This window comes from Aspergillus affinis (assembly GCF_023601865.1).
Source record: "Aspergillus affinis strain CMG 70 chromosome Unknown NODE_67_length_188854_cov_85_389176, whole genome shotgun sequence".
NCBI classification, from domain to species: domain Eukaryota; kingdom Fungi; phylum Ascomycota; class Eurotiomycetes; order Eurotiales; family Aspergillaceae; genus Aspergillus; species Aspergillus affinis.
In genome coordinates, this window is record NW_026515848.1 from 139,238 (window position 1) to 165,553 (window position 26,316).

General features: G+C 52.5%; 12 protein-coding genes across 12 annotated transcripts; 5 read left to right on the plus strand and 7 right to left on the minus strand.

Moving 5' to 3' along the window:
• Positions 1-387: 387 nt before the first annotated feature.
• Positions 388-1,811, plus strand: KD926_009391 (SMP-30/gluconolactonase/LRE family protein; the record flags this gene model as incomplete). Its single annotated transcript, XM_053102023.1, has 4 exons — positions 388-547; positions 600-1,127; positions 1,197-1,434; positions 1,508-1,811. The coding sequence occupies 4 exons, from the start codon at positions 388-390 to the stop codon at positions 1,809-1,811; spliced, it is 1,230 nt and encodes a 409-aa protein (XP_052954497.1).
• Positions 1,812-2,080: 269 nt separating this feature from the next.
• Positions 2,081-3,262, minus strand: KD926_009392 (MYG1 family protein; the record flags this gene model as incomplete). Its single annotated transcript, XM_053102024.1, has 2 exons — positions 2,081-3,113; positions 3,201-3,262. 2 exons carry the CDS (start codon positions 3,260-3,262, stop codon positions 2,081-2,083), a joined length of 1,095 nt encoding a protein of 364 aa, XP_052954498.1.
• Positions 3,263-4,339: 1,077 nt separating this feature from the next.
• On the plus strand, positions 4,340-5,725 carry KD926_009393 (ICE2 family protein; the record flags this gene model as incomplete). The annotated part of the gene is made up of 2 exons (XM_053102025.1): positions 4,340-4,861; positions 4,922-5,725. 2 exons carry the CDS (start codon positions 4,340-4,342, stop codon positions 5,723-5,725), a joined length of 1,326 nt encoding a protein of 441 aa, XP_052954499.1.
• Positions 5,726-7,319: 1,594 nt separating this feature from the next.
• KD926_009394 (endosulfine family protein) lies at positions 7,320-7,960 on the minus strand (the record flags this gene model as incomplete). The annotated part of the gene is made up of 3 exons (XM_053102026.1): positions 7,320-7,703; positions 7,765-7,848; positions 7,925-7,960. 3 exons carry the CDS (start codon positions 7,958-7,960, stop codon positions 7,320-7,322), a joined length of 504 nt encoding a protein of 167 aa, XP_052954500.1.
• Positions 7,961-8,806: 846 nt separating this feature from the next.
• Positions 8,807-9,737, plus strand: KD926_009395 (SAM-dependent methyltransferase; the record flags this gene model as incomplete). The annotated part of the gene is made up of 4 exons (XM_053102027.1): positions 8,807-9,137; positions 9,216-9,407; positions 9,494-9,612; positions 9,681-9,737. The coding sequence occupies 4 exons, from the start codon at positions 8,807-8,809 to the stop codon at positions 9,735-9,737; spliced, it is 699 nt and encodes a 232-aa protein (XP_052954501.1).
• Positions 9,738-10,215: 478 nt separating this feature from the next.
• Positions 10,216-12,272, plus strand: kexA (serine-type carboxypeptidase kexA; the record flags this gene model as incomplete). Its single annotated transcript, XM_053102028.1, has 3 exons — positions 10,216-10,406; positions 10,502-10,862; positions 10,929-12,272. 3 exons carry the CDS (start codon positions 10,216-10,218, stop codon positions 12,270-12,272), a joined length of 1,896 nt encoding a protein of 631 aa, XP_052954502.1.
• Positions 12,273-12,730: 458 nt separating this feature from the next.
• On the minus strand, positions 12,731-14,005 carry cia1 (iron-sulfur cluster assembly protein CIA1; the record flags this gene model as incomplete). Its single annotated transcript, XM_053102029.1, has 1 exon — positions 12,731-14,005. The coding sequence occupies one exon, from the start codon at positions 14,003-14,005 to the stop codon at positions 12,731-12,733; it is 1,275 nt and encodes a 424-aa protein (XP_052954503.1).
• Positions 14,006-14,401: 396 nt separating this feature from the next.
• On the minus strand, positions 14,402-17,383 carry KD926_009398 (IQ calmodulin-binding motif domain protein; the record flags this gene model as incomplete). The annotated part of the gene is made up of 1 exon (XM_053102031.1): positions 14,402-17,383. One exon carries the CDS (start codon positions 17,381-17,383, stop codon positions 14,402-14,404), a length of 2,982 nt encoding a protein of 993 aa, XP_052954504.1.
• A 646-nt stretch (positions 17,384-18,029) lies between these two features.
• On the minus strand, positions 18,030-20,391 carry KD926_009399 (zf-CHY-domain-containing protein; the record flags this gene model as incomplete). Its single annotated transcript, XM_053102032.1, has 4 exons — positions 18,030-18,627; positions 18,678-18,785; positions 19,132-19,251; positions 19,313-20,391. 4 exons carry the CDS (start codon positions 20,389-20,391, stop codon positions 18,030-18,032), a joined length of 1,905 nt encoding a protein of 634 aa, XP_052954505.1.
• A 613-nt stretch (positions 20,392-21,004) lies between these two features.
• On the minus strand, positions 21,005-21,484 carry KD926_009400 (DUF1763-domain-containing protein; the record flags this gene model as incomplete). Its single annotated transcript, XM_053102033.1, has 2 exons — positions 21,005-21,119; positions 21,189-21,484. The coding sequence occupies 2 exons, from the start codon at positions 21,482-21,484 to the stop codon at positions 21,005-21,007; spliced, it is 411 nt and encodes a 136-aa protein (XP_052954506.1).
• Positions 21,485-22,049: 565 nt separating this feature from the next.
• On the plus strand, positions 22,050-25,139 carry KD926_009401 (DUF2293 domain-containing protein; the record flags this gene model as incomplete). The annotated part of the gene is made up of 4 exons (XM_053102034.1): positions 22,050-22,184; positions 22,237-22,356; positions 22,475-22,765; positions 22,824-25,139. The coding sequence occupies 4 exons, from the start codon at positions 22,050-22,052 to the stop codon at positions 25,137-25,139; spliced, it is 2,862 nt and encodes a 953-aa protein (XP_052954507.1).
• A 535-nt stretch (positions 25,140-25,674) lies between these two features.
• On the minus strand, positions 25,675-26,049 carry KD926_009402 (copper metallochaperone ATX1; the record flags this gene model as incomplete). Its single annotated transcript, XM_053102035.1, has 2 exons — positions 25,675-25,826; positions 25,962-26,049. 2 exons carry the CDS (start codon positions 26,047-26,049, stop codon positions 25,675-25,677), a joined length of 240 nt encoding a protein of 79 aa, XP_052954508.1.
• Positions 26,050-26,316: the final 267 nt, after the last annotated feature.

The following is a 26,316-nucleotide window of genomic DNA, read 5'->3' on the forward strand; positions in this document are numbered from 1 at the left end:
CTCCCTACAAAGGGCGATCACTGGGGTACATTCAATTTAGTGAGCTTTGAACGAATCATATGGCTGTCTCAAGCTTGAAGTTACCCCTCTCGTGGTTTTGATTCAATTCTCGGGTTATTCTTCAATACCCCTCAACGGCAATACACCGCCTGTCCTCCAATTGACGCAATTCACCTGGCCCTGGTGGACTATAAATCTCCGACGATCACCCCGTCCCCTTGATTCAGGATTCTCGCCAGTTCCGTATGTTTGTTACTCTGATCCAGCCAGCCCAATTGTGAAGGACCAGGACATCGGACACTTTGCCAGAATATACTTTCTCGAATCCTGTGAATTTGCCTTCAGCACTCAGGGAAAAGAAGCGAACATGCGGTTGGTATCGCTTCGATGCCAGTTGCTTCTTCTTGGATGCGCATGTGCACAATCTGGAGTCACCGCCCCGATTTCAGAGATCTGTGGGCCTTCCGTGACATGCATCAATCATTACGCAAATGTCCTGCCGTGAGTCGGATCTCTAGTCTATCGGAAAGGAAGGCAGAGGAGGAAGGTATGCTAATGCGCAAATAGCTATCACTTCTTTCGCAACGTATCTACCATAGAGGTTCCTACGACATTCGGTGATATTTCAGTTGCCAACGGTTCTGCGCTATCAGAAGTGAAATCGGCCGATTTTGTCGTCTTTGACAAAGAAAGGGGGCTGGAGATACTGGGCTCTAAACCTAGCTACGAGCTCATGTTTGCGGTGTCCGAAGCTGTCCATGAGGCGCCTGTTTACGTGGCGTCGCAGAATAAACTGTACCTGTCACAATTGGCTCCCCCGGCGGGCTACCTGCCCCAGCTCGTGGTCGATCTAAACCAAGACCCTCCAACCCTGTCAGAATTCCTCTCCGACCCCCCTGTTTATGCCCCAAATGGAGGCACTTTCCATAACGGCAAGATCATCTGGGGAACATCCGGTGGGAATCGATCTGTCGGGGGTGGCGAGCAACGTGTATCTTTGAGGACACTGGATCCGGAGACCAACAAGACCACGAATCTGGTCAATAACTACTACGGGTTCTACTTTAACACTATCGATGACCTTGCCGTGCATCCGAAGACGGGAGATATTTGGTTCACAGACCCTCGTTCGTTGATCCCATGCATTGATTCCAACACGTCCTAGCCGAGACGCATGCGCTGATTTGTGAAAAAAGACTACTCTTGGTTCAACTCCCTTACCGATACCCCTCCACAGCTTCCGTCAGCTAGCTACAGGTATAATGCGTCTTCGGGTGCCGTGATGGTCGTGGATGACAGCATTGGCCAGCCCAATGGCATTGCCTTTAACCCGGATGGCACGACCGTATACATCAGCGACACTGCCGCGGTCAGTGGGCCCGTCGACCCCGACGCCGGACATCCAGGGACACCTTTCAATGCCACCCATCGCAGGTATGTATATTCTTTCTTATCCCGAAGCATGTACGCGCAACATGGCTGATGGACGGTTCTAAATTCATAACAGAACTGTCTATGCTTTTGACGTGAGCAGCGATGGTACTCAGGCCTTGAATAAGCGTCCTATATATTTGGCCGCCGGGTTCGTGCCCGACGGCCTCAAGGTGGCCGCAAATGGGTATATTTTGGCAGGAACTGGACGAGGCGTTGACGTACTAGACCCTGCCGGCCAGCTTCTCCTGACGATCCAGACGAACTACACGGTGCAAAACTTTGCCTGGACAGGCCCCGAACTCAAAACCCTCTGGTTGATGGGGAACGGGGGGATCAGCAAGGTTGAGTGGGAGCTTGCAGGCCAGGAATTGAAATGACCGCCGATACCACCCAAGGGGGTGTTTTGTGTTGAGCACGCGCCGATTGGAGATAATTCGAGCGGGTGCCGATCGGACATAGACATCGTACAATGAGAGGAAGGTAAGGAAGAGCCAGAGAGAAGGGGAAACGAAATAAAGACTTTTAGACGACCAATGCAACGACCCGTATTACCCCAGATTCGTCAATAGAAAAATTATGCAAATAACATACGCCGTAAATCATGATTGGAAATCCGCAGCCGCTTCTTAAGGAAGATCGCTTCACACTATTGCTCCAGGCCCCGAGCAGCCATAGCGAATGCACCGTCCTTGGTTTGGTGACCGCCAATGAAACCGCTCGCGTGGACAAAGACGGCCCCTTGAGGGATGGCGGGCTTGCCCGCCTTCTCTGCCTCGGCTGCCATGACGCCATCTAGGTCCGCGTCGCGGACCCCGCGCCAGGATTCCGGGAGGGGCTTGCGCGATTCGAAGCTCCCCTCGCTGACCGACACGCACTGCACGCGCCACTTGGAGCCTTCATTAGCGCTCTCGGGGTAGAGAACGTAGTATACCTGCTCCTCCGAGTTCTGCTCGCCAGCACCGGACGCCTCCTGCTCGAAGTTGTACAGGTGCTCTTTCCACGGAACACCTCCCTGCGGCAGGACGATGATACGGCCGGAAGGATGAGCGTCGCGGCGGGAGCGATAGGCGGCGCCGACGGTCGTCCGGGCGGGCAGCCAGGAGGAGGCCGCGTGGTGCAGCTTGCGCGTGAACACATTGCCGATGAAGGTGCTAGCCCGGCCAAAGAGGCTGTCCTCGTCCTGGGGCTCCCCGGGCGGGCAGGTGGGGTCGGCGTTGTTCATGTCGCCCACGACGGAAGCAATGGTGATGCCGCCGTCCTTGAAGCGTTTCTCGATGTTGGCAGTAGCCAGAGCGGCCGGGTCATACGCCGAGACGCCGTTGTCGTTGGCATCGATGGCCTCGATGAAATCGGTGTAGAGCTTCTCATAAAGCAGGGTGACGTCTTCGTGGTCCACCGGCAACGAGGTGTGCTGCGCGATAATGGCACGGCCGAAGTGCATGTACACTAGGCCGGCGGAAGAGAGCTTGGTGTGGCGGCTGGGGAAGGTGGTTGCGAATGTCCGCTGGTGATGGTCATAGCGGTTGCTGGCGGGGTCATATTCGCCGCCGACATCGACAACGGTATGGCAGGTGGCCAGTTGGGCGGGATCCCGAGTGCGGACGAGAGCAGAGGCGGAGTAGGTCGGGAGCTGGCGGAGGAGATAGACGGCGAGGGCCTCGTCAGCGTGGAAGTGGCCGCTGCGAAAGGATCAGTAATGAGCAAACGATCATTGGAAGAGAGCGGACTAGAAGGTGCAGCGGAAGGGGGAACGAGGAAATACAGACTTGTGGGTGCCAATCAAAGGCGAAGAAGTCTTGAGCTTCTTGGTGAGGGTTTCGTCGGCCATTTTGAAGAGAGATCGGAAGCGTAGCATCCAGTAATCAAAGGGAAAGAGGGTTGATTGACGCTCGACGGAGAGATGAAGCTGATCCGGGGCCTCTCCCCCATCGGGCAGTTAGGGCTCCGGTCCGGGGGCTGTCTCTGCTCACGTGCTCTGCGCATCCGGTGTACCTTATTATATAATCATACCTAGTACCCTGCATACGGACAAACAGTACAGGGCGGTAAGGTACTGTTCACGACACATACCGTACCGTATCCGTCCCTAGGTTGACTTTCTCCTTCTCTCTGTCCTGTCTCCCTCTCCCTCTCTCTTCGTGACGATGATGGGAAAGAACTGAAGGATGACCATCCGTGGGTACGAGCTTGTCAAGTGTCGTCCATGATCAACGAGGTTGCTACAAATTCAAACTTAAAAACAGAGACCCCTTCTGGCGTTGACCGCTATTTAGTCTGCTTAGTGGATGAGCAATGAGTGCCGACAATTAGAACTCCATTCCCTTTTTTCTTTCGCTGCTTCTTTTTATCTTCTCTTCCAAAGAACCCTCACGCTCTGACGCCTTTCCTTCTCGTCTAGAGGTTGTGAGATCGTGTTCTGTTACTTTAACTGTCTGATACTCTGATTACCCGCGGAACCACGTGAAAGTCCGCTCCGTTGCCAGAGACCGTGAAAAAAGAAAAAGGGGAAAAAAAAAAAAGAAAAGGGAGAGATAAGATCAAAAACCACCCCAGGAAGACAAACCGAGAGAAAACAGGAAAGGGATCAAAGGTCAAGAGCGAACGAAACGGAACAGACATCTACGGAGTACTTCTGTTTACTTTGCTTGCCTTTCTCTCTTCTCAGTTCTCTTCCTTTCTCCCTCTCTTCTATCGCCCACCTTTCCTTCTCCTGACTAAGGATTTCGTCACCCCGTCATCTCCATCTCTTCTCATATTTCCACTCCCTCCCTCGTGTATGTAGCCTACGCCAGCGGCTGTCTCTTTTCACTCCGTTGGTCCTTATTTCTTGCATCGTCTTGCTTTCGTCCTCTCGGCTACTTTCTTTCTCCTGCCGTGCGCGTGTTTCCTCCGCCAGTTCTATCCGATGTGGCTCTTCCGAATTCTCTCGTCGGCCTTCTTCCTGACCGTGACCGTTTCCTCCATTCCCCTGGCCTTCGACGTGGGCGGAAAGACATGCGGTCTGGCATTCTCTCTATCTCTAGCGACCTTCTACTTCCTATTTTCGCTCCTGCGCCTTACCACGCCGGATCGTTCTTGGCTTCGCTCCTCCCTGATCATCCTCATTCGATCGACGCAATGGATCATCATTCCGGTTCTGCTGATTTGGTCGCTTAATCGCTTTTCGATCGACGCCGATAGTAACCCTGGATGGGTAGAGAGAACCTTCAGCCAAAACCGAGCTCAGGATGTTTCGGTCAAGGAGTGGCTGTTCGGGCCCGGTGGCCTGATAGAAGTAGTGACAATTGGCAACTGGGATAAACTTCTGAGATGGTCGACCCCCTTCTTTCAACTGGTGGAAGGGTTTTGCAGTTTATTGGTGATCCAGGCTGCAGGGCAGATCACCCGCTGGCTAGTCAACCGTGGTGGACGAAGCGATAGCTGGATGGTAAGTACACGTCACTGCGTCCACCTTAACCACGCCCAAGGGCTAACCGTCCCCTGTTAGATCGGTCTCCTGGTCCTTTCCGCCTCCATCATTTCAAGTGCCGTTTACTTCCTTTGGCGGGTCCTCCAATTTCCCGAAATCTCCAATGTTGATGCGGCCCTGATTGGCGTGTCGATCACCTGTGCTGTGATCTTGTGCGCGTGGGGGATTGGGAGTGGTCGCGGGAACCCTGTGGAGAGCTCACTGCTGTTCGCATACATCGTTCTGTGCATCTACCAGATCTTCACCGACTATCAGCCGTCGTACCCCGTGGAATCGGTTCCGTCCCCCGCACAAGCTGGAGATTTTCCACCGCTACCGCCCATAATCATGGCCTCCTACACCACCTTACTCCACGCTCTGTCCCTCCTGCCCTCTATTATCCATGCTGCTTTCAACGTCATCACGGCCGTCTTCGGCGCGGTGACCCCGTCTGTGCTGATCTCGTTAACCTATCGCATCGCGGTCTTGTACGCTTCCACTCGAATTATACCTGCTGTCCGCGAATCGGGCGCCCGTGCACTATCGCAAGAAGCCTCTTTGGATGATGAGGACGGTGCAGGCCAATTTCTAGGCCTCTTGAGCTATTTTGCACCATCTATACTCATATCTGTTTACACAAGCTTGTTGATGCAACATTTCGCTTCGACCTCCCAAGCCATGGGAGGGAGCGGCGAATGGTGGAGCAGTCAAGGGGGTGGCGGTGGAAACCTCTGGCGATGGGTCAACCTGGCCTGCACAATGGCCTTGTATGCCGTTGAACTTTGGCTGGGTGAAAACGATGACCTGGACTCGGGATTGGCCGGTCACTGGAAGACCGACTGAAGCAATGGCGACCCGGCCCGGTTACCTTAGAGGTGTCTTAAGCATGCGGCAAGATTCCGATTCTTGTGGACCGAGTACAGACGGATCCCACACTCCGGCGTCAGCTATCTCTGCATGTGTTGGTCGCTTTACCACACGATTGTATGGCATTGGTGACATGAGTCGACTGTGGACATGTCAAGAGACCCAATAAAAGCACGAGTCTGATCCAGTCAGAAAGCATGGGACTTTTGGATAGTGGTCGATCAACGGGTGACCCCTGGGAGCTCCCCACTCGCCCGTAAAGGCCACGCCTGCTTCTCCTATCTATATACCGTCTCGGCATAGTACTTGAAGGTCTCCTGCTACGCTCTGTCCATCGGAGTCTGGTGGCAAAGTTTGGAAAGGCCAGCAGGAAGTATCGCGCCATGAAATCTCAAACCAGAAACCTCCGGTTCTGGGTTTTAGATACCAGAGTATGGCCGCGACAGATTTAACCAGTCAGCATGGCGTTTCGATCAGTTCGGATCGACACAGCCCTATTTGGCGACTACATGCGTGTTGTATTTCTCTTTGAACTCAGGTTGATGTGTCTTGTTTCTTATGTCATTATGTGGATTCTGTCCGTATTTTAGCCCAACTGCCCTTATTTAGTCCTATACCCCCGGCATTTTGTGTTCCCTGCTGGCTTTGCGAATTTGCTTCTTTCCTTTTTCTCTCCAATTTTGTCCTGACGGGCGATATTCGATGCATGTGCGGCTAACTCCGTGATACTCCAACCGTCACTTGACCTAAAGATGATGTATACTAGCTACAACATGAATGGCAATGTTCAACCGCAAGTATCAAGCAATCCGATCGTTCCTCACGTGCAAACTGACTTTGTAATTCACATGGGTTGCTTGCAAGATTGAGTCGCGAGTTTCCGACGCCTAGAAAGCAACCCCATGGATGATTTATCCCAAGGCCCTTTAGCCGCCACGGTACGGTAGTCTGGCAGATTCTCGCTATAAACATATATTCCAGTAAATCGACAAAACGTCGGGCTAACGCCGAAATAAACTTAGATATCATAGTCAGGCAATTTGTGGTCGTCGTCATACACGTGAAGCTGTAATCCCGGAATAGAACAGAAGCAGGAGCTACCTAGGGATTGGAATATTCTCCGTAAAGCCGGATCATACATAGAAGGTAGTTATTTGTAGGCCCCAAGAATCCGAAGCAGCCACTTTGGAAAGGAGGAAGGGGAAAGGAAATATCGGAACAAGAAAAGCAAATATACGTACGTTCCGCATATTGACAGAGAATTTTATTAAAGCGGGGAAGTAGAATGAGAGAAAGGTAATGAAGAGACAAAGGAAAGAAGCGGAAAAAGTCAAGGACAGGCATGATGTCGAAGGCCGATGATTCATGTGTTCGCTTGGGACATCTCGCCATCTCAATTTATACTCTGATCGTCGATAGGAATGGTAAAATTTCGTGAATACATAAGAGAAAATGAATCCATAGCGCCAGGCTCTTTTGATACCACCGACCAATGGATGGTACGAAACGCAAAAATGGAAAAAAAAAAAAAGAAACGAAAGCGAAAGAAGCTAGTAGATAGCGACCGCAACTATTGTCGAATTGGGACACCACCTTGGGTGGGAGGAGGGCTCACACTGAGATCCTTTGCGTCCTGGTCCTTGGCCACGGGGGCATCACACTCCTCTGCACTCGTTTCCCGTTGGAGGTAACTACCCTCTTTCACGGGACTTCGACTCTGGAATCCAACAGAGCCGGGGTGAGCACTGAAGCTTCCAGGGATCTGCTGGCCTTGAGAACCTGTGCTGGTGCCATTGCTGGCGGCGGCGGGGTTGTTTGCCCCAGGCGATGTGGCGGTCAAGTGAGGGATATTTTCAGGCACAGGATGCTGCGAGCCAATGTTGGTGACGCCCACGTCGGAGGCTTTTCCGGCCTTGCTCAGGGCATAGTCGCCCGAATCGAAATATTTCCGCTCCTATTAACCGAGGGTAGGTTAGGAAAGGAACGCCAGCCAGAAAGTATTTGGGTCATCTCACCTTCAGTTTATTCTGCAAAACGTCTTTCTTGTTGGGCATTTTGCCATACAAGCGTAGAAGGCGCTGCTCATCGGGACTCAAGGACTGGGGGGTGGGAAATAATTGAATATCAGTAACTAATACTATGGAATGAATTGACGGGACAAGAAGTAGGACTCACGCTAATGTCAACCTTATTTTGCTGGTGAGGATTCATTGTGAAAGAGAAAGGCGCCGAGAGAGGGACTTGAGTAAGGTGTGTAAGAGGGAGGGATGGGAGAATAGAGCAAAGACAATGCAAGACAATGGTCAAGATAGGAATAGGAAGAAGAGGTTAGGCGGCGGCGGAGGAGGGGGAGGAGAGATTGGGAGACAGCGGACGGCGAGGATCAATCAAGTGAACGGGTGTCGTCAGAGAACCCCACCAACCCGGGATGGATCCTCGAGGTGGTTTCCACTTGGTGGGTTTGGACGGTCAGGAGATGGAAATTAATCGGGTTCATCCACGGATGGAGGAAGGATACTGATACGGACAAACCAAGGGGTGACAAAAAGAACCGGATGGGAGGAATGGAGAAAGAGACAGAGAGAGGGGAAGAAGGAGGAGTTGTTGAAGAGGAGGAAGTAGAAAACCGTACGGAGGACGGTATGGTATGGTATAGTACAATATAGCATGTTACGTATCATACGGTAACTAACTAACTATGGTCACAGGGATGAGTCAGCCTCGTCTGGTGAAGTTTAGATTAACTAGCAGTTGCTGCTCTGAGGTTAAACTAGTGCCTATCGGTAGTTCATAGGTTCATAGTGCCTCTACTCCGTAAGTATATTCCTTGATATAGACATAACCAAAACCAGACACATCCTTCTGGTTGGCCCCATCACCTGGCCACTTGCGTCGTCAAAGTCCCGTCTTTGAAGTCCAGTCCTCAATTCCACATTCGGTCAGATCCACTTTCCCCGTCTCAAAATTGATTCGGTATTAACAAATTCTCCAAAGGAACCAAGATCACAAGATAGAAACTCCTGGCCGCTCTAATCAGTTTCTGAATTCCTCTCCGTAATGGCAGACCAAGTATCCTCCAACCCGGTGACGATCGTCGTCGAGCACTTGGATCCGGAGTTGGGCGCCTGGTCTGCATTGGAATATGGCTGTATCGCTCGTGAGGCGCATGCATCTGGCAGTCGATTTCTGCTAAGCTCCGTACCCACGTCACTGCAGATGCCTCAGGACCTGGCTGCGACGCAAGGGCTCGAAGTCGAACACCGGAGCATTGAAGAAGTTTTCGCAGACCGGAAGTCCAAGGTCTGCCTGCTGGACCCCGCCGCTCAGGTGGAATTGAGCCCCGCCGATGGCGAGAATTTCGAAGTGTTCCTTTTTGGAGGCATCCTTGGTGCGGGCTACCCATCTGCTTCTCTGACCCGAACCTAGTCCCCGGTGCGCTGACTACAGACCCTTCATCGAGTTGCAGGTGATGACCCCCCTCGTGGTAAGTTATTCATGCTTCATTCTGGTGATGAGAAGATCCTGTCGTTAATTATCAATCGACCAGATCGGACTTCTGAACTAAGAAAGAAGGGCTATGCCGGCAGACGATTGGGCCCCAAGCAAATGACCACCGACACGGCGGTCCGAGTAACGCGCATGGTGGTCCATGAAAAAGGTTTGCAGATTTGAATCTCCAATTGCTCGCCCAGAACAGAACGGCAGGGAAAAGGACGTAGACTAGCTCACTGATCAATTCTACAGTGCCCCTAGAGCAAATCCAGTACCTGGACTACCCCGAGATCCTCATCAACGAGCATGAGCGAACCGAGATGCCCTTCCGCTATGTGAAGGGCGAGGATGAACAGCCCATCATGCCTCGGGTGTGTACTCCGGGTGAATCTGCGCTCTTGTTGAGAAGATACGGCTAACGTGATGGCGATGACTGTAGGGAATGATTGACCTGATCAAAAAGGACGCCGACCATGGGATCGATGATCTAATCTAAACCGCCAATTAGGAATAGAAACCAGGCAGGGCCGATTGAGCCTATTCATGAGTATATGCTATTCTAGTTATAGAGACCCCAAAAAGGGCTGCTTAGTCACCGGTACTGTACGGTAACTAACTACGTAAGCGGAGGCCACGCCAGCCGTTTGTTTCATCCGCGACTCTCCCGTTTCCTCGACGCTCTCCGCAAGGGGTCGCCTCTCTTCCCCTTTCTCCGGCCTGTCTCTATTATTCTCTTCCACCTGTCACCCGATCGTCGGTCCACCTCTCTGCTTCTCGCGAATCCCGTCTCCCGTCCCCCGACCTCGACTCTTCCGCACCGAGCACCAAGCACCAAGCACCGCCGTCGTCTGCAGCAGCGTCAGCAGCCAAATCCATGTCCTCTTGAGCGGCTCCTGCGTCCTCTCAGGACTAGTTCGTTCACCTGATTACTCTTAGCTCTCTAAGAGATCTTCTCTGCCCGTGTATCCGTGAGCATGGCTCATACCTTCTCGAGTGCGAGTGCTCGGAAGGAGAAGGGCGCTGCCTCCTTCCTCGCCGTATCATGGCTGCTATCGCTACTCTTTATCATGAACCCGACTCTCATCTCTGCCGCTACGGCTGCGGACTACTATGTTCGCTCGCTACCTGGGGCTCCCGAAGGCCCGTTGCTGAAAATGCACGCTGGGTGAGTCCCCGACCATCTGTTAACTTTTAAATCGGACAGCAAGAATACCGGTACTGCTCGGGGCCTGCAGAGTTGCTAATTCTTGAGTTGTGAAGGCACATCGAAGTTGACGAGAAGAGCAATGGGAACCTTTTCTTCTGGCATTATCAAAACCGGCACATTGCCAACCGACAGCGAACCGTGATCTGGTTGAACGGGGGTCCAGGATGTAGCTCGATGGACGGTGCATTGATGGAAGTTGGGCCCTACCGACTCAAAGACCAGAATACGCTTGAATACAACGAGGGCTCTTGGGACGAGTTTGCCAACCTCCTTTTCGTAGATCAGCCTGTCGGGACGGGTTTCAGTTATGTCAACACCGACAGCTATCTCCATGAGCTGGATGAGATGGCTGCTCAATTCATTACGTTCCTCGAGAAATGGTTTGAGTTGTTTCCAGAGTATGATCCGGATGACGTATGGTCCCCCGTTTCCTCATACTCGACGTACGTCGGACCTTTGGTGTCTAACTTGTGGTGACAGCTTTACCTCGCAGGCGAGTCTTATGCCGGCCAACATATCCCATACATCGCAAAGGCCATCCAAGAGCGGAACAAGAAAGTACAGGGCAGCAGCAAAGCCCAATGGAAGCTAGGGGGTCTCTTGATCGGTAACGGCTGGATCTCCCCGGTAGACCAGTACCCCGCATACCTAAATTTTGCATATGAGGAGGGCCTTGTCCAAGAGAACAGTCAGGTCGCCAAGGAACTGGAAGTATATAACTCGGTCTGCCAATCCAGATTACAGGGCGGGAAGAATAAGATTCACCTGGACGATTGCGAAGCGGTTCTACAGAAGCTTCTGAGCCAGACGATGGACTCGAAAAACACATGTTTCAACATGTATGATATTCGCTTGCGTGATACATACCCGTCTTGCGGTATGAACTGGCCGCCAGACCTTGGAGATGTGAAGCCCTATCTACAACGAAAAGACGTTGTCGAGGCTTTGAACATAAATCCCGAGAAGAAATCTGGATGGGAGGAATGTTCTGGTTCGGTTTCGAGCTCGTTCCTGGCGCGGAATTCCAAACCTGCCGTCCAACTACTCCCCGGCCTGCTTGAATCTGGTGTTCCAGTCCTTCTATTCAGCGGCGACAAAGACCTCATTTGCAACCACGTTGGAACCGAGCAACTTATCAGCAACATGAAATGGAACGGCGGGACTGGCTTTGAGACCTCGCCAGGGGTTTGGGCCCCCCGTCATGACTGGACTTTCGAAAGTGAACCGGCCGGTATCTATCAATATGCTCGGAACCTGACCTATGTCCTTTTCTACAACGCAAGCCACATGGTCCCTTTTGATCTACCTCGCCAGAGTCGTGATATGGTGGATCGATTCATGAGAGTTGACATCGCAAGTATTGGAGGAAGCCCTGCGGACTCTCGCATTGATGGTGAAAAATTACCCCAGACATCGGTTGGGGGTCATCCGAACAGTACTGCTGCCGAAGAGAAAGAGAAAGAGAAAATGAAGGAAACGGAGTGGAAAGCTTACGCTAAATCCGGCGAGGCGGTTCTTGTGGTCGTCATCGTGGCTGTGTGCGTATGGGGCTTCTTTATATGGCGCAGCCGGCGTCGTCAGAATGGGTACCGTGGAGTCTTCCATCACGATATGAGCGGGAGCTCTATCTTAGAACGTTTCCATGGCAAACGTTCCGGCGCTGATGTAGAGGCCGGCGATTTCGACGAATCTGAGCTCGATAATCTTCATTCGCCTGGAATCGAGCGAGATCATTATGCCGTGGGAGATGACAGTGACGAGGACGACGCGGCCCGGCGACATTCTCGACAAGCGTCATCTCAAGTTGGAGGTAACAAATCATGAGATGTATGTGGGTTTATAGCCTTCGATGTGAATATGTTTTCTCTTTGTGGCACTTTTTTCTTTCATTTTGACCCCTCTGCCTTCTGGTTTCTGCATCCTTCAATTGTCAGTTGCCATTTTTTCTTGCCATACTTGAGCACATGGAGCTAGGGTGGAGTTTGTACGCAAGACCAATAGACTTGAACAAAATTGATAATGGCAATGCGCCGCTTGGATTTGTAGAAGCCTCTCAACTCGCCGCTGCTTCTCGTTTTCCACCTGATATGACGCATGTTCGCTTGATTCTCGATCCAGAATAAGATTGACATAGAACGGAATGCTCTATCATGACCGGGCCTTTTACCTCCCTTTCTATTTAGAAGAACACCGGTATATACCGTAAATACACCAACCACCACAAAGAAACTCCTTGAGTGCATCGGAATTCAGATATTCATCTTACATGAGCGGTCGTACTTTTAGTTGCCAACTGTCCAAACTTTGACACTACCGTCATCGGCGGTGGTGATCAGGACTTCTTTCTCTTGGCCTGCCTCTCGGCTTCGATCGGCACGCTTGGCCCAGGCGACATGGTTGATTTCGTAGATTCCGTGCGCACCGTCGACCACCGCAATTACCTCCCACTCCGTCCTGGGGGCGGACACACCGGCGTCGTCACTGGGAAGATCGGCATCTGTGGTGGCTACAAACCTCTCCTTATATACGAGGATGCGCCCATCCGCGCCCACTGATGCAAGAAGCCCGGTCCGTTTGCTCCATGCCACGGCGTATATGGAGAGCTCATGCTTCGACGGCAGGACCGCTTCTTCCTCCCAGGTCTCATCGGTGCCCGTCGGCCGGATGATACTGGGCATGCCGGCGCCCCCGAATGGCGGCTGGGTCTGCTGCTCTTTCGGCTGTCGCCGCCAGATGCGGACGCTTCGGTCGTCAGAGCACGAGACGAGACGGGGCCCCGACAGCGCGTGTTGACTCTGCCACTGGGAGGCGAGCGCCGGCAGCGCCGCCCCTGCGAATGACGGGACATTGTCGACCCCCTCCCAATCCAGATACCAAACGGTACCGGCGTGGCCCTTAATGCAGGCCACCTGACCCCAGTCGTCGATATCCTCCCGCCACAACCGGATGGTATCGTCGTAGCTAGCGCTGGCCAGGCACTCTTCGACCGGGTGCCAGGCGACGCATTTCACGTCGCCCTCGTGCTCCTGCATGACGGCCACCGTCTCGAAGTTGTTGTCGCCGTCATCCAGGTCCTCCCAGATCCAGATGGACTTGTCACGCGAGCATGTTGCCAGCAACATCCCCGACGGGGACCACGACACGGATTTGACCTCGCTATCGTGCCCGTCGAGAAGAACGGCAAACCGCCACTCTTCGTCCTCGTCGTCGGCAGCGGCGTCGGGGTTACCATTGTCATCCACAGGCTCTTCTGCGTCCGCTTCGTCACGGCCATAGCTGTCCCATCGGCGCCATATTCCCACGGTAGCGTCGAAGCTGCCCGAGGCCAGGACGCTTTCGCCTTGCACGTGCGGTTTCCAGGCAGCGGTGCGCACGCTGCGTTTATGCCCACCGGATATAGTCGAGAGCAGCCGGAAGTTGGTCAGCGAGTAGACTCGAACGGTTTTGTCTGAACTGCAGGTTGCGACAATCGGAAGGGTGGGGTGCGGCGCGGTCAACCAGGTCCGCTCGAGGGATGGAGGGTTCAGGTCGGAGAGAAATTCAAGGCGTGCTGCCATGATTGCGGGAGCAAGCGATCATAGACAATGCCCAAATCTTTGTTGTTTTACTGTTTTTCACTCCGACAAGAAGGGAATATGATCGGAGGTTAGAACTCGGAATGAGTTGCAGGTGGGGGAGGGGGAAACGGTGGGTTGATTACGTTAGCCAACTAGTTAGCTAACTATGAAATTCCATATGATATATTATCGTCACATAACATTCAACTGACTATAGACAGCAATGAGATTCTAGTCGGCCGATCAAGCGCATTTCGTCATCCACCAAAAAAAAAAAAAAAAAAAAAAAAAGATATCGAATCAAACCCAACCCAAAAATCCCAAGTCCCTCACAGTCAACCTGAACAAACGTGTATATTGGTTAGTGGATAGTATTGAATGGCGAAACCGCCATCATCATGCGTGTGGCTCTTGAGGGACAGATTCCCCGAAGATTTGCTCATAGACCATGCCATGACTTATCCAATCCACTTCACGGACCTTCTCCAGCTCTTCCGTGAGTTGTCCCACCTCGTTGACGAACTCGGGCATACCGGCGCCGGCCAAGCTCTGACTGGCCGTCGAGGTAGCCCGCACCCTCTCACTGGCACTACTGGCACTGAGCCGAGAGAGGACATGAGTGCGCAAACGTGAGAGGATGAGACGAGCAACGGGATCCGTAAAGCTAGACATCCCTGCGGCGTTCATACTCGCTCCTCCGACAATCCTAGACTCCGACGAGGAAGACGGGGTGTCATGCACTGACGAATCGGTATAGATCTCCACCGGTGCCGGCGTTGTTTCGAAAGGAGAAATGGCCGCACATGCCGTGGCAACGGGTCCCAAAACCCGCCGGATGGTGGCCGCGAGTTGAACACTCGCACTAGACGGCATGGGATGCGTTGATTCTAAGATGGACTGAACTCGGTCCGGTCGAATTTCGCTGAAATCCAGGGACAGGATACGATCCGCATCCGCTTTCCACTGGGAGCGCACATCGCGCTTGAGCAGATTCTTCGCTGTTATCAGAATGGACGCAGTGGCCACGATCCGGAATGCCTGCGCATGGAGCTTCCTCAGCCGCCGCCGATCTAATTCTAGGGTCTCAGGAATCAAGTCGTCGGACACTGGTGCGTTGCTGAGGGCAAGGTCTACGAGACCCTGCGCGTATATTTTGGATGTTGAGGGCCGGGGCTCTCCGTTGACGTGCTCCGGATCGCGCTTCCGCATTTCGTCCACGAGGATCTTGCGGTGTGTTCGACAGAAACGCCGGCTTTTCCCCAAACCTATGGATCCATCATGTACTCCTTTCTCGAACGTCCTTTGTTCGTATCCCGGAGCTTCCTGGATGAGCTGGGGAGCTGCGATCTGGATCATGAAATTTGTATGATCGAGTGAGAGAAGATCAATGATGGCCATGAGTCTCGCTAGACGATCGATGGCATCGCCTGAAGTGTCTTCAGCGAATTCCTTGACCACGGGATCCCGGTATGGGGCGCAGAGCTTTGGCAGCAAGGTGTTCATAAAACCGAAGAAACTATCGTAGGAGAAAGCGCCGGCTTTGCATTGGCTTTCAACGAGCTTCGGGTCGAGTACCTCGCTGATCAGCACGTGGAGGGAGTTTCCCGGGCGTAGTGATCGTAACAAGCGGTCCTGGATCACCGTAGCCATGGCCACTGTCCAGTCAGTTCCCAGCCCGGCGTCTACATCTTTTCGCATCATGTCACACATGTGCGCCATAATCTGTTTCCGGGGTTCTGTGTATTGAGTTTCCTCAATCTTGAATTCCTTGTTAATAAGAAGCTCATGGACTAGAGCGCGGTTTTCTGGCAGAGCCGTGAGGAGCCGGGTAAATCGCTCATGGGGTGAGACCCGTTGTCTTTCAAGCCCTCGAAGAACCGTGCTATCTACGTTGTTAAAGGTCTCGCTGATGGGAGAAGCGACACTTTCCGTGAGGGCCTCGGTAGATGAGGGCGCAGTTTCGGCGGACCGCGGAATGGCTTGCTTGGAAGTGGTTCGTTTCTTGTCGCGCTTGGCCTTTTTCAGGGCCTGTCGCACCATCTGCATCGCCTTGTCTGAGCCTGCAAGACGCTTGAGCCTAGCGAGAAGCAGGATCTGGTTCTGCCGGATGCCCTGGCGGTAGTCGTCCGCAACTCCACCAGCTCGGTCGTCCTTGACTGTCTGCCAGATCAGTTCCAGCTCAACGAACTGCGCTAGCATAATTTCGATTAAAACACTCGAGTCGTGGGTCTTCCATGCATGAAACGCAGAAAAGAATACGTTGTAGGCCTCACAGAGCGTCTGGAGCTCGGTTGAGATGACAGCGGGTAAGCGAAAGTCGATTGAGAGCAGCGGTACGACCTGCTCAAAAGCCGCCAAAAGTTCACGAGCTTTAGAAATGAGATCCTGCTCCTGCTCACCGTTGCTGCTCAAGACCTCGGCCGGATGAGTCACGATGAGGAAGCTGCTTAAGAAAGTACGCACTGCACCTCTTCCACCCATAGTGCCGCTTTCCATGTCTTGGAGCCCGCAAAGTTGAAGCACCCGGGCCGTAGTGGTCAATACTGCATTATCGGAGAGGAGCGAGCCCACAGCTTCGAAGTCCATATCCCGAATACGATCCGTTGTCAGTTCTAGCTGGTGGAATTCCTGCATGATTTTCCTTGCGTGGTAGGCCCGCCAAGCCCTCTGGATGGCCCTTGCTGCTGCATCCCGAGTGAGTGATCTGGTGACCACCCTGGCCATCTTTTTCTCCTCTGTGGCAGGCAAACTGCTCGTGCGATGTCGCCGATGGCTTTGTTGGTAAAGCACCCGTCTCTTTTCTGCCTCTGCAAACTTCTCCGCCATTTCCAACCGGAGCCGCGCGTGCTCCGCTGCTTTCTTTTCTCGATTGTCCTCGGCCTTCTTTTTCGCCCGTCGAACTTCCTCTTCACATTTGGCAGTGATCTCAGCTAACAGTCGCTCGCGAGCCTGGTGAGCAGCCAGCGCTCGCTCCTCGCTCTGGAGGTTTCGGGTGGCAGCCTTTGTCAGGGCGGCGCGGAGTCTCACTTTCTCCGCGTGTAAAGCGCGGTCCGCAAGTCTCGCTTTCCGACTTTCGAGGATAGAGGTCCGACGAAGATGTTGCGCGATGTGATCCGTGGAGGATGCGCCATGAGAAGACGCATTTGAATGGTGAGAATGCAGCGAGGAAATCGAGCTTCGGCGAGAGGAGGCTGTAGAGGAGCGGCGAACTACACTCGGCTTCCGCGAGAAACGGGCCGCAAGGTGCGCAGGCAAACTGAGCGGCAGCGCGTGCTCGTCCGATAGCATCTCTACATCAGGCTCATTCAACGAGTCAGGCGAGTCGGCAGGGCCTGCGTCAGGAAGTTGAATCTCTAGGTCGGAGTTGCGTCGGAGCATTATCTCGAAGGCAAGGAGGCGCCGCTGACGCCTGCAGCGCGGAAAGAGCGGGTTATCGATAGCGGGGGCTAAAACAGAGAGTACTAAAATCGGGAGCGCGTTGGTTTTTTGTAGGCCTGCCCTCCCATTCAAGGAGTTTGTTCTGGTTCTTGTTCTTCTATGTTCAAGTCCCTGTCCGTTGATGCGCGAGAGCGACGGTTTGCGAGACTAAGGGAAATCCGAGAAAGATAAGGGATGGCTTTTTGTATCAAGACCGTTACAGCATCCGGTGTGTCTGCGGAGGCGTGCTTGTTTCAGAAGTGAGCGGCAAGATAGATTGACAAGACTTGAAGAGCGAAAGAACGTAAGCCCCTAGCAAAGGAATGGGAGGTATGACGGGAGCATTTAAATTAAGAATATCAAAGGACGTCTACGGAGTACGGAGGACTATGACGGGATATGAGCGCAGTCAAGGCTCATCCGGGGGCGCATGACTAAGCCCCTGACTCGACCGGCCGAAGAAGGCAATCGAAGCCGCAAGCAGGCAGCTTAGTCAAGCCTGCGTTTAACTAACTATTTAGTTAACTACGCAAACAGAGGCTTCTTCGCAGTCACTTGAATAATACTGACAATATTAACAACATGTATGTGAGGGTACCGGCCATGCTCATCGATGCCCGAATATATCAATCCCCTCGTCATCGTCTTCGTCCTCCTCGTCTTCCGCTCTCTCGTTCTCGTCTTCCGAGGCACTATCCGCTGATGTACTTTCGTCTTCTCCGCTATCGCCATCTGACGCGTCGTCGATCGATTCTTTCTCATGACCAAGTAGACCATATCCATATTTAAATTTTTTGCCCCAAAATCGTAGCTCATTGGTATCGGGCTCTTCTTGACCTTGAGATGCCTGCCCGCCGAACAATGACGTCGAAATAGACCTTTCGGGTCCGCGGTCAGGAGGTATCCCGAAATAATTACTGATCACCGGCGACACCGTGCGACCACGCGCGAGACTGTACGATGAAAACCGCCCGTTGGGCTCGGCGGAAGAAGGTGCACTGAGCCGCGAGTTTTGACTTGCTCCCGAGACGGAACTGGTTTCAACTCGGAGGGACGCTAGTGTTGATACAATGGCGTCGTCAGCATTCTGCGTAGATGACCTCAATCGAGGCCAATCGACATGACCGTTGCCATCTTCCTGCTCTAATGGATCCTGTGCATCACTCTGCACGAGTTTTATTTGCGCGGTATTGTACGATTCGCACCTGGTCCGTTGATTAGTTGTCTTGGTGCTCCAAATGAGCATGAGACTTACATATCGCATCTTAGACCCAGCCAGTGATACTTCACAACTGACTTTACGCCGCAATCATTGCAGTATACAAGCGCTCTGGTGTTCTTGAACTCCGCCGGCATAGGCTGACTGTGAATGGTGCGGTCCAAGTTTCGAAAAGTGGACTCCATATTGGTAATGGTCTTATTGCATATAGGGCAACGGTAAGACGTTTTGGAGTATTCGGAAAGACATTTCTGGTGTATGCTGTGGCCACACCGCATAAAGACCACGGTCTCCGGGGAGGTGAACATGTAATCACCGCAAATCGGACAGTCACACTGAGTGGAGCGTTCAATGCATCGATGTGTATTTTCAATCGAGATGGGCAGACATACGCAACATGTCTAAGCTCGGTCAATCAATGTTCAACAGTTGTTCAAGTTGGGCCGATCGCCTTCAGACAGGGGGCGTAATGATGGTTCCTGCGTCTTACCTTGCAGTGGAAAAAGTCTTTACCCAGGCCTTGACCGATACGGCAGATTCCACAATCATTGCAATGGTAGATACTCTTGCTGCTGTCGTTATCCCATAGTTTGCAAGTGTTGCAATAGTACTGAGCAGTTAGCTCGTCACAATTGTTACATAGCTGGGCTGCTGGTTGTGCGTGGCCACACAACATGCACAGCATGTTCTCAGTTTTGGGCCGGTCAAGATGATGATCTTCAACCTCGTCATGGCAAAACCGACAAGTATACCACTTTTTACAAGAGAAACACTGCAACTTAACGTTTCTTTTGTAATGCGGACATCCCAAGCAAGCTTCCTCTAGCTCCTCAGAATCCACATCCTCCACATCACCCAGAAGCGCATCTGGGTCAGTCTTTGGGTGAAAGGTTGGCCTTAAATCGTGTTCTGTCAGATTATATCTAATTCCCTCGGGGACGACCGGCGTTGTTGTCGTGGAATCCGGAGTTGAAGGTAGCTGGTCAAACGACTGCCGACTCCAACGAGAGGCGGGGGTGCCAGCTCGTTCCGGACTTCGTGGACTGGAGGGTGATAGTGGTATTTGAGATGATTGATTGCCATGATCTTCTTGGGAAGAATTGTAGTCCGCCGTCATCAACTCATGGATCATGCGTGCTTTCTCTGCGCTGCCGCAATGCAAGTCCCTTATGGCGTGGATCTTTTCCCTTAATATACCCATCCCATCATCTTCAGGGAGCAAGCTTTGTCCGCCGCTGTCATACAGATAGAAGCGGTCGTCTAGATTCTGCCCCGGCTCTCCGGAGTCCGGGCCTCTTTGCCCAGGGGGGGTTTGCGAAGAGAGAGGAGCGGAGGCAACTCGTTCCAATTCGGGAGAGTGGCTTCGGTCTAGGGGGTCCGGTCGGACATCCATAAATGTTAAGGAGGTATTTCCGGAATCATGCCTACTATGCTGGGAGGCGGGATAGTCGCTTTCATGATGTTCATTGCCCACGTCAAATGACGGTGATGCCGAGGGGCCAGTGTCCTGTCCCGAGTATTTCTCAGGTGATTGCGTATCCGAGCGGGTCGTGTCCTCTAGATCCGACATAATGCCACACCCGTTGCCATTTCTGCTGCAGTTGCTTGCGGAGAAGGACCCGTCTTGGGTGTTTGGGGAGGGTGCCACTTGGTCATGGTCGGAGGGCGGGTGAGTGTGAGTCGGGTGAGAAAGGCGGCGGGCTTGCCGAACGACGGGTCCGATCAGCAAAGAAGAGATGAGCCCGCTCATGGAGGATTAGAGGTAGCATTTGAGGTAATTACAAGCATGAGAAAAGAGCGGCGCACTGCTCGAAGAATTCCGAGATCTGGAGGTCCCAGGAGTGGTCACAGCCCCTCGAGCGACAACAAACAATCCCCAGCGAACGTGCCGGAACAGGAATACGGCCTGACATGTGACGTTGGCCCGCTGATTCGCTGCCTGAGGTATGATCGTCGTCGGCCTTACAACCTGCTGCACCTGAACTACACTACTCCGGAGAAAACCCAGGAGGATACACTCTCTATTGATTTCCGTACGTTTCTAAGGAGGGCTGTAGATAGACCCAGGGCTCCGGGCTCCGGTAGCTGGGTCGCAAGGGACCCCGAGGAGCCGATCGAATGAGCGACCAGCCCTTTCGGCTGTCCTTCCTGCTCGCTGCTTGATGACGACCTCCAGTGCAAAGTGATCTCTGTACTCTATGATGGATGACCACCATCTTCGAGCTACCCATGTCCGAACGATTCGTCGCTTCCCGCAGGTCTAGCTGCACCGATACTCGTGTTTGCCCTGACAGATGGGTTTGGGTGTACTGGTGGTGCACAACCCCCCGGTAGTCTGGAGATAACTACTGCTTAAGAATCTATCATTTTAAACACGTTCCTAGACTCTCATTCAGGAGGAGTAATGTCTGATTGAATTGCGCATTGGCACTCTTCCGCATGAGGTAATGCTTCTGGTCAATCCCTAGACCTTTGAGACTTGTGAAATTGTCAGTATTCAAGCTTAATGAAAGAATACTCTCGTCGAGATGCAACAGGGAAACATACACTCGATACTCTTTCCCCATGCAAGGCTGTTCCCAATAGTTCACCATCAGTATGTTTCTCACGATCTTGTGCTCAAGTCCTGCGACGTCGCACGCTCGTTGGAGGAAGCTCAAAGTGTTGGCGATTTTCTGGGGTTTGAATTCTTCGCGGGTGCCGGCTCGAAAGGCAGAACGGAGAGTATTAAGAAGCACATGGCGCGACGGAGTAGAGTAGCTTACCACCTTCAATCCCTGACGGTAAAGATGGCGGTAAGCGTGAATGACGGCCTTGGTCTCGGCTCGAGCGAACCTATTCATCGCCGGTAGGGACAAGCTTGTCAGCTGTTTTTCGGGAAGGACGAAGGACGAAAAAGGTGCTTAGAGGGGGAGAGAGGGAGAGCGAGAGCTTTCCAGGAGGAAGATGGAACTAGCCCCGATTGGGCAGGTGCCGCGTTAGGCCGCCAAACCACCGCCTCGTCCTGCTCGCCCTCCTCCCACCTTTCTCCTTCTTCAGCTCAACCTTCTTCCGCGTTCCTGTATACTGGTATACTGCCCGGGGGTCTCGGCTTATTTACTTCATACTGTGGACCGAATTCTTGCTATCTGCTCCCCCTTGTTTGGGCTGGCGTATCTCACAAGTCCCACCTTCTCCAGAAACACCAGATTAACTGAGCCTGCGCGCCGCGGCAAGCTGTTACTGGTAGTTTGCAACTTCATGCGCACGCAATCCGACGTGTAGTAGAGATGATTACTAACTGGGTGGATTCACTCGTGGCATACTACTGACCCTTTTGCACATTTGCGTATGGCCTGCTCTCAGTGGCATCGTGATCATGAAGACTGGTCTTGTGTAGCCACCTGAGCAGATATCGACCTTGACAATATGGCGCGTGTGTTTCGAAGGCCCGCCTCGACTCTTTCCAGGCGCGCTCCGAGTAGAGCTGCGCGGGCGAACAGTCGAAAGCACAGAGTGATTATGGAATCAGTCACGCAGGAGAAGAAGAAGCTTCGGAGTGTTGTATGTTCTTACGCGCTGTCGGGTTTATGGACTATCTTGACAGTGGAGACAGATATCTTTTCAAGCTAAAGCACCCCCTGGTTACACTTTCATCCCCGCAGGCAATCCTCAACTTACTACTGCATGCAAGGAATTATGCAGGAAGGATGGCCTCAAAGTCTTCGCCGTCACGGTAGGCCAACCGTAACATATGCCTTCCTGGGCTGCCTGATCCAATCCCTTTTGCTCTCTCTCTCTCTCTCCTCTTTTTCTATTTCCCCTTCCCGTCTAATTCTCATCGTCGCTACTAGACAACCCCGCACATGAAAACCCATAATCTTTCCCAGCATGTCCACCGCATTGGGTACCATTTCCCAAGCGCCGTCGTTGCCGCAGTGTGTACGGACCTGGGCCTATATCTGACGGCAACCGGGAAGACAGTCCCCTTTAATGGTGATAATACTGCGGGAATTCGCAAACGTGCTAATTCAGAAGTATCTCAAATCACGATCAACACTGAAGCGAGAGACGTCCTGAAAGATCTCTTCCCCAACATACCTGCCAATGATTTAAACCAGATCATCAAAACAGCCTTTCAAAAGGTATGCAAGGATCATTTAAAGATTCCGGAGACGAAGCAATACTAAAAATCTACTCAAGGGCCAACGAAAAGTGGGCACAGCGGTTGAGCTACCCTTGGCCCGCCGGGCGCAGTTGGCGGTGGTTGCCCACATTCGACACGTTTACACTGATTACGATCGTCTTCTGAAGACGACCTCATTCCACGAGGCTAGAAGCACAGTTGAGGAACCCACCCTCGCAAGATTGGTTGAATGGCGGGGAGACGATGAAAACGGAAAGACAATCCTCGAAGACGTCTTTCGCGAAGTCATCGTCATCTCCGATGATGAAGATAGCGATGCCGAAGATGATGTACCTCCCCCTGTAGATCGTGACTATAGTGTGGAGGTTGTCTCAAGCAACCCACGAGTTGACGAGCTGCAGACAAAGCCGGTGAATTATGCGAACCCGGTTCTCCAAGAGTCTCACCTAGATCTATCAGACGATGATGCCCCACCAGGTTTTCGATTTATTCCGGGAATCCCAAGGGAGAAAAGGATTGATCGCCGCGGTTTCAGCAGGTATCAAGCTTGGGACCGTGCCATGAACCGATACCGGAACACCGCAAATAGGGTTGACGTGACTGGCCACGGTCGGTTGAATGATGGTTCTGCCGACAAATCGGATCCCCATTGCGCTGTACGACAGCCCCTATTGGAAAGTAACCACCATGAACTGGAATCTGCTCCATATCGAACTCTCGGTCCTCGCGGCAGACCTGTTACACCTAACCAGAGACCTAGGAATAACGGAAGCAACAACTTAGGTCCTATTCCCGCCTTAGACCGTCGCGTAAGTCCCCAGAGCTCACCGGCAAATCGAATGATGCAACTTCATCCGATGAAAAGCGCTGAAACCGACAACTTGCTGACTTTTCCCGAGCCGTATGAGCTATACTCTATGGCCAAATCATCTCGCCAGACCCTGCTTGCACCAATGTCTGGCGGTGGCTCCACGGAACACGGCCCTAAAGTCCACCATGAAAAGGGTTTGTTTCATCGGAACGGCTTGCCCAACGCCCCTGTATTTGTTAGTGGCCCTAGGGAATTTCGTGACCAGCCCATGGATCGACCTGGGTCCCCTAAAATATCAGGCCCTTTACCACCAGGCCAGCCCAATTTGAACCCACAGGATCGAGCATTACCTTCAATCGAGACTCCTCCGCCTACTTATACTAGGCGCCCTGATAGTGGTCCCTTGGACCACCTAGCCCAAAGGATGTCGGGAGGGTTTTCAATCCGCTCAGTCACACCGCATCGTCTGCCCCAAAGGAAAAGTCCACAGCACGCTTTCGAAGACAACATAAGAGGTCAGGCCCCTAAGAGAAGGCGTGTGGCCTGTTACGACCATAGCAGGCCACTTGGGTCTCGCTCGGACATGGACTTTTGCCCAGCGGTAGAACTCAACCCAGGAGAACGGCACATCCCCCCAGCATACCTGCCAGCTGAACATATGTCCACCCAGGATGAACCGCATCTCCGTAGGAGATATGCCCTTCCAACTAGTCCACGCTATTTTGCAAATCCTCACCCTGAGTCCTTGCAGGACCCATTATCTGATGTATCCCGGGTCAATGCCGACCTGGGGATTGTTATGCACCAGAGGCGTTCAGAAGGCCTTGAACGCCACCCAGTCTCTCGTGGCCGCCTGCCTGCGGTGCGCGAGGTCGTGGAACAATCTCATGGTTTTGGAGAGACGGGGCCAGTTTTACATGCGGGGCAAGGCAACCAGAGGTTTATTCCTGTTCGGCCTTCAGGTCTAGGAGAAAAACGCATCTATAACCTTGAGTATCACTATGATGTTGACGGCATGCGACCATCCGATCTGCCAAGGCCCCATGAACCCGGTTTCCGAACCAAAACTGACCACCCTGCATTGCATGCAGCCCCTCACAGAAGACATTATGCTGATGACTTTGTTCGTACTATTGATTTGCATGACCCTGTTCCATTGGAATACACACCGCATCGTCCGCATCGGACCGCCAATCCAGTAGTAGTCCCGTCTCAGCCTACCCTTGCCCGATCTGATGAGGATCAATACGGGTCTCATCCTCATGGTAACATGGCTACAAGGCTAGCTGGTCAAATACGTTCCGAACATCTATTGAATTTAGGGGGAGTCCATGGCCATGCTGTGGTGGAAGACGACAGTCCAAGGTACCATAGCAGCAGACCAATTGAACCCCAAACTGCAGCAACACGTTATTACGATGGAGGACCTGCAGGCAATCTCAATCATCGGTATGGCTCCGATCATGTCTCTGGCTTGATACCCGAGCTACAGAGTCACGCGGCCTTCCCAACCCTTCCCCTCCCCCTCAAGCCCCTCATGTCGCGAGACTGTAGGAGCTGACATGGACTGACAACGCTGCACAGAGAAACTCATGATCGATACCTTCAGTCTTATCCCACGTATGCGGGAGGGAATCAGCGATCCCAGCCACGTTATTCAATGCCCAATGGTCAAGCTGTTGTCATTGTGGACTGAGTTCTCAACGGCCGGGGATGGTTCTTATAAATGATACGGGGTTTGCTAGTCAAAACTATCTGCCGTTCTAGGCCACGATTATGGTATTGAGGTTTATTGTAAATGTGCGTGTGAGCCACTGTACATACCAGGGAGTGTGAAGAAAGAGATACCCATCTATTATCAATCGAGACATTCTCATGACACTTTCATATCGAGAATGATCAGTAAATTTTATAGCGCGCTAGGAAATGCTAGACGGCACGTTCAAGGCCAGAAAGAAGCCGTCAAGGCCTTTCATGCTGTCCAATGTCAAAATAGTGCCCCGGCGGTAGAGAATCCCGCTCAAAATTCCGCAAGGCCCCTGAGCCACCACTAAAAAAGAGAGAACACAATATCCATATATACATCCCTCTCCAAATCAGACACTCATGGCCTGGCCATCTGCTTCACCACTATTGACGGTCTTCCCGGTCTTCTTGATAGTCGCGAGCACGGTCTCGTAGGACACAGAGGGTTCCGTAGTAACGAGGGCGGATTGGGAATCGAGGCTGACATCGAAAGTTTTAACACCTGAGAAGAACAATGGGTCAGCGCTAAGCGATTCACGAGGCCTGAGAGATATATATAGGTATGTGTATGCATGTACAAAACCCGAACCGGAGGAAAGAGGGGGTGGGGGGAAGGGGACCATCAGGCACAACATACCTTCCAGTTTCTTCAAGACTCGCTCCACGGCACCCGAGCAACCACCACAGCTCATAGCAACGTTGAATTTGTACTGATGTTCAGACATAGTGCAGACGGAGGGGCAGGTGAGGAGAATACACGCGGTGTGTCTCGTTAAAATCGTAAAGTAGAGTTGGGGTGAGGGTGAGAGGGGAACAAAGGGGGAGAGGGAGGTGGGGTGGGGACGAAATGCGAGAACAATAATGACACGTTCTCACGAGATATCAAGGACCCGTGACAAGTACACCCAGTTCGGAATTTACACCAAACTCCTGTAACTCATTATCAGGCGGACTTCTTGGGTTATTAATCCTAATTAACTAGTTACGATGTC